General features: G+C 43.7%; 1 protein-coding gene across 1 annotated transcript in view; it reads right to left on the bottom strand.

Annotated features, from left to right (window-relative positions):
• Window positions 1–1,588: 1,588 nt before the first annotated feature.
• Window positions 1,589–6,000, bottom strand: part of LOC131261838 (semaphorin-2A-like) — a 171,649-nt gene continuing 167,237 nt past the window's right edge. The window contains exons 10-14 of the mRNA XM_058263679.1: window positions 3,126–3,462; window positions 2,730–3,046; window positions 2,542–2,650; window positions 1,890–1,965; window positions 1,589–1,816 (exon numbers count right to left, since the gene is read on the bottom strand). Coding sequence (XP_058119662.1) covers window positions 1,897–1,965; window positions 2,542–2,650; window positions 2,730–3,046; window positions 3,126–3,462 — 832 coding nt within the window. The 3' untranslated portion in view covers window positions 1,589–1,816; window positions 1,890–1,896. The remainder of the gene's footprint in view (window positions 1,817–1,889; window positions 1,966–2,541; window positions 2,651–2,729; window positions 3,047–3,125; window positions 3,463–6,000) is intronic.

The following is a 6,000-nucleotide window of genomic DNA, read 5'->3' as shown; positions in this document are numbered from 1 at the left end:
TAAAACACTTGTCAACTGTTTACATAAGGGTGGTCGAAGACTTTAGGTTCATTTTGCTACTCGTTGTACGTGAAAGTTGGTTTGATAGACAAAGGGTCACGAACAAAACAAAATGAGGCTGCGTTTTCTGAGTGGAAGGTAGGGAAATAATCTCCAGTGTATGCGTTTATCACAGTTCTCCAAACTGAGCATTTTTAAACCACTTACGAACGTCTGATTCGAAAGCGTCGAAGCGGGACAGAGCGATGTGTGAAATAAGTACAAGTTCTTCAAGGATGTGTTTTTGCCTTAACGAAATAGAAAATTCATATCTTCACTCTCCTCAATAGTTCCTACATTAACCGTGATGATGATTCTAAGTATGAAATGGAAAAAGGTATTGCAAATTCCACGGCTCAACGGAGACATGCTGCACGTTCGGATCTATTTACAAAAAAATGTGTCCCTTCCATCGATTCAAATACGCGTCCGACGAACCGACTAGGAGAGTCCTACACGATATGCGCTAGGTAAAAAGGTTGCAAACAATGAATGGAAAACTTAAACCCTCCACACCGGACACGGGATCTCTTATTGCAGTTTCAAGTGTGCTAGAAACACTCTTCATGCACGTTGCGCTAGATGCTTGGCTTTATATTTACGTTTTGTTTTTGTTCCATTTAATTTTTATTCCTCCACAAACACCCAGACAGTTTTGTATTGTTTAGATCGTTTGTTCGTTTCGTTTAGAAAAAGCTCGACGTAATTTATTAATGGGAATCGGTTTGCTTTCGTTTGCCGCGTAACCACCACTACAGCACTCGGTAGGTAAATAGCTTCTTAAGCCTAAGGTAGGTGCGTAATGAACTGGAAATTCGGTATCTCCGAAACCAAGGCGCCGTCTCCGTTACGTTGAAATGCGCTCATAATACTTTGCAAATTATCAGGTGGAACGGAATAACCGGGGCGAACACATTTGGTTACAATAGGTTCCCCCACCCTTCCTGCCCCGGGCTCGGCAGTTCTGCTAATAATAATAATAGTTATTGCTTGTATACAATTTGCACAGACTGTGCTGAGTTAGCTGTGTGCATTTTAATTCACAATTATAATATTAAAAAAAAAAAAACAAACAAATCATGGTAAAAAAGAATCCATTTTCGAACTCTTGAAATGTCAATTCTTGTACTTTAGAAAGAAGTTTGATGTGAAAAAACGTCTAATCGAAATGACCGACAAATATTAACCAAAACAGAAACAGATTTCCTGAACGACAATTTGTTCCTTTTCCACCTGGCCGGATATTGTTGGAGAGTATTTCTTTAATATCCTCTAATACGTTCTCACCCTAAACTCTGTGTGAGAACACTCCTGCCGGAATTCTTCTTAATACCCCCGTCTCTCACCGATCTGCCAACTTCTCTACGGCATCCCTCAAGCATCCAAACCCCTTCCGGATCGGGTCGCTAACTTAGAAACTAAACTTACTGCAACAATTATATAAAAATAAGCTTCCGCTATTCGATTAGTTATCCATCTCCGACCAAAATCGGTACGACATCCCTTTGCACGCGAACCCATCTGGGTTCCGCCCTTGTTTTTCTCTAACTGTTGTCCTCTCTCTTGCGTATGTGTGCCGTCGTTGAAGTGCTTGTTTCTAAAAAAAGTCTTACGCCCCCTCGAACGCTCTACACTACTAGATCAGTTCTGCTTGTGTGACGGTTTCCGCTGCGGCCATCTCCCGCGGCCGGCGAAACTGAAGGGAAGGAGTATTCTGTCTCGGTTCTCTCTGTGTGTAGCGCTCACGGTTCAATCTGATGCTGCTCGTGGAGGGCGCCTGCAAGAAAACAGGAACACAACGTCGGTTAGTTTAAAGTAAAGCTCGAGGATGGATGACGTCCGCTACCTACCTTGAGATCAGACGTTGGGAGTCCGTGCGAACACGTCGTTGGGATGTTGATTGCTATAGTTTTGTCGTGAACATTGCTGAAACGGAAAGAAGGAAATAGTTAGAATAATCTAAGTGGAAAAGAAACAATCTTTGTTGCTATTTCCGGGTCCCGGTTGTGACGGTCCAATTTGTTCCATAAACAAATAGACGATAAAACACCGAAGACGATATATTGAGCAATAACTATGTCTGACCCTTGACGTTGACTATCGTTTAACGTTCTGATCCAATCTAACAAAACAAACACACGACGCTTTAGATTATGGAGCTCGAAAGAACAAGCGAATCACTCTCAGTTTTATAGCGATTCCTTCGCAAAGTAATCGTAAAGGACTGATCCATCAATTTTCCTTCCTATCCGTTAATGATGATGGTAATACCATAGAGCGACACCATAAAGCAAATCACTCGACCACCATCGGGGGGATGCTTTAGTAGCGCTAACGAGGGAACACTAAGGGAGCGGCAACGTTATATGTCCCCATAAATAAAGCACACACCACCAGACGACGGGGCGGTCAAAATCATTGCGCCAAGAATGATAGAATTTAAATCGAATGGGAGACGAATTCCCAGCGCAGTCGTAAAACGGGGGGACACTCGACACTTACTGCTTGCTTCTTTTCCCAGGTTTTCATGGCCGATTTGTACTTCTCGAACTCGTGGCACCAGTCGGAGTAGATCTTCTGGTAATCGTTCGTCTTGTTCGGTGGAGTGCATCTAGGGAAAAAAAAAAAAAAAGTGCATAAAGTGTAAGTAAAAAAGTGAACGACAGAGAACTATTTCGCGGACCACTTACCGATGCGCATCGACTGTGATGTTGTAGCTGCACAGCAGCGACCCACCGAGATGGCAATCGTACCGGCCGCCGTCGGCTTCATTGACCGAAATCACCACCAGCCCACGTTCCGTCGTTTCGATGTACTTGGTCGGGTTGTACTTGATTTCGTAGCGGCCCTTCTCCTTCGAGTGATGGTACCACGTGACCGTTTGGTCCTTCAGTATTTCCGGTATCTTCACGAAGCACCCGAGGTGCACGCTCTGGCCGTAGGTGACGATGATTTTCTTCTTCAGCACGCTCGTGTCGCAGATGTCGTACGTTTCATTTCCAACGTCCTGGTGGAGGGGAGGGTAAGAACATGGATTAGGTAAACTATTCTCCCACACTCCTGCACGAAATTATCGAAGCACCTACCTGCAGTAGTCCCGGTTCGTACGGTTTGCAGGTGCTCGTATCCTTGTCCCACCCGCAGTACGGATCCTTTACGCAGCGGAAGCAATTGTCGTACCGTCGGTTGCACATCGCCAGGTCGATCTGCTTGATCCGGTAGTCGGTGGCGACGTACAGCGATTTACGCTTCTGGCTCAGCTCCATCACCTGGATCGCTTCGTTCTGCGCGATCTCGAAGATGTCCAGTAGCTTCGACTTCGATTCACCGTTGCGCAGGTACTGCACGATCTTGTAGATGCGGCCCGCGTTCGTACCGATGTAGAACACGGTGTACTCCTGGCTGAGAATTTCTATTTTAATCCTGCAAAGGAGGGAAAAGAGGTTTTAGTTTCATATTTAGAATCTTTTGAAATGAATAAGCTTTTTACAAGCTGGGAGGACTTTCGTATACAAGCACAGGTCAACGTAAAACACTGCTAGGATAGAAAGTCAGTGGGTCAAAAAGCTAATCAAGTGGAATCGATTGTTAAGGTTAATCGGGGTTAACATGTTATCGATACAATCGACCACAATAGGTTAAGCTGCGACTTCATTAACGAGTGCACTTGATACCAGAAACCTATTGATCCATGTTTATTGCAACATTCTCCCCCCACCCACCGTGCAATTTTGTGATTGGGTGGGATTTACCCCGATACTGGGGATGTTCGGTGGGGAAAAAGCTCCCCGCACCATAAAACCTTCAATCATTTATCGACTGATTAATTTTACCACTGGGCACCATAAGCGCCTTGCTAGGATGAAAGCTTTGATCAGTCAGACGGGTGCATAGAGCCACATTTCCGCAAAACCTCAAAGCTATGGAGGGTTGAACATTAGGTTTCCCGGTGATGAAGTGCATCTGATCCGGGGTTGCGGTTACGGTGTGTGTGGGTTCTTCAAATCGTTCCGACAGAGACTCCACGTGCGGACAGATTTTATTCACAACATGTGGTACACCTATTTTCAATTGATGACCTATAACAACCCCCGGTCGTGCTTCGAGCTTCAAAAGGATGGCATTTGTTAAGAATTAAAAATCGCTGATGTTGACGGCTTTTCGTTCGGGAAATAGTGTCGCTTTAAAGCAAAAAGGATGTCGAAAATAAAAGCGTTCAATATAAAGGAAAAAAAGCTGGTAACATCCTCTGGAACCGGCTACTTTTGTCGAGCTTTTGTTGAAACATTTTAAAATGCCGACATGCACATCACGCTGTTCGATCCGGTGGGATTTTCCGATGGGTATCATTTGCTATTTATTTAAAAAATGTTTTTTTCCCATCATACGCATATCGAACACACGGAAGGGATCCTTTTTTTGTTTTATTGGTTGTTAGGTCTGCGTCCATCGAATCCTTCTTCCCCATCATTGGAATGCGGGTGGAATTTTTCCCGAGAATAATGCAACCTCTCTCTCCGGGGTTGACCGAAAGTTTCGGTCGGAGGGTAAATCCCTATTTAACACCCGACCCGACCCCCCATCCCCGACCCTTCCCCCGTGACACGTGGGAACGTGCCGCGGATGTGCTTTCGCTCGCAATTAATTATTCATAATGAGCGCGGTCATGTGAAGCGACCGCTGGATGGATCGTCTGTTTGGGTTGCAGTGAAGTGGACGTGTGTGTGGTGAATGTGTGTGAGGCACCCCACAGTAGATTAAATATGGCCTGCAAAATGCAGCTTCCACATTTCCGCCCCCACCTCCTCCCCTGGTAGTAATGCCCGTCAACGTCGTTCTACTTCCGGTTCGGTTAAAACAGGTGCGCACGTAGGAAACCGTCGGCCGGGCAGGTTAAATGGATGGAAAAAGTTTTATTTTGCCACGATATTATTTATGGCCAACCTCTGGACGAGCGGCTTATGCATCAGGGCTTTGACGGGTGCGTTTGTCCTCCCAGATGCGCTCGAATACGGGGAAAAAGTGTAAGCATACACCACAAAAGTTCTTGCACTCGAATGCGTTACAATAAAACCAACAGTCCGGGTGGAATTAATAAACGAGTTCTAGAGGAGTAAAGGTACACAGAAAAACTATACAGTTAACAGTGTGGTTACCTTTTTTGTTTGTTTATTTTCATTAACGGTTCACCGTTATATTGGATCAGCGAGCATGCAGAATGTGTACCGAGTAAGTATTTTCCAGAAATTAAAATGTTCACCGAAAGTTTTTTTAATTTCCCCGGTTATTGCATTTGAGAAACAATTTATCGCAGATTAATATCAAATATAATCTGTGTAAAGGGGTGGATTTGAATGAAATTTTTTTATAGACAAAATGACAATTTTTATTGAATGTCAATAATTGCTCTCAATATTGTATCCTGTATTAAATGTGTACTATTTATGAAACAAGCACCACTTCCAATATTTTTTGCTAAGATTCAAATCAAATTATTAGTAGTTGGTTTTCTGTACTGTTTTAAATCATATGGGAGAGTTGTAAAATTTTGTAGACCCACAGAAGTAAGTAAGTAGATGGTGCTTTAGAATTAATTCATTTGAACACATACAATTTACGCTGCCAATTTTCTTTACTTTTGTTATCACTAAACCAGTTGTGACAAGCGAATTAAGTTACATGCCGCTTTCAATTTACCTGCAATATAGCAAAAACGCAAAAGAATGCACAATTAAGCACGTCTCGCGGCCAATGCAACATGGCAGCAACAAACGTGTCAAGTGAGCTTCAGTTTCAATAACCCAACCAAAACCGACCAATTAACGATAGGCCGGACCATCGAGAGCATTCTATCCGGTCGGCCAGGAAAAGGCATTCGGAGGCAAAATTGATATTCCATTTGATGACATGCGCGCACCGAGTAATGATTTAGCAGTGGATAGTTAATTGGCCATGTTTCAA

This window comes from Anopheles coustani, chromosome 2, assembly GCF_943734705.1.
Source record: "Anopheles coustani chromosome 2, idAnoCousDA_361_x.2, whole genome shotgun sequence".
Taxonomy (NCBI): Eukaryota; Metazoa; Arthropoda; class Insecta; order Diptera; family Culicidae; genus Anopheles; species Anopheles coustani.
The sequence above is the reverse complement of the archived record's forward strand: the minus strand, read 5'-3'. Positions and strand labels throughout refer to the sequence as shown.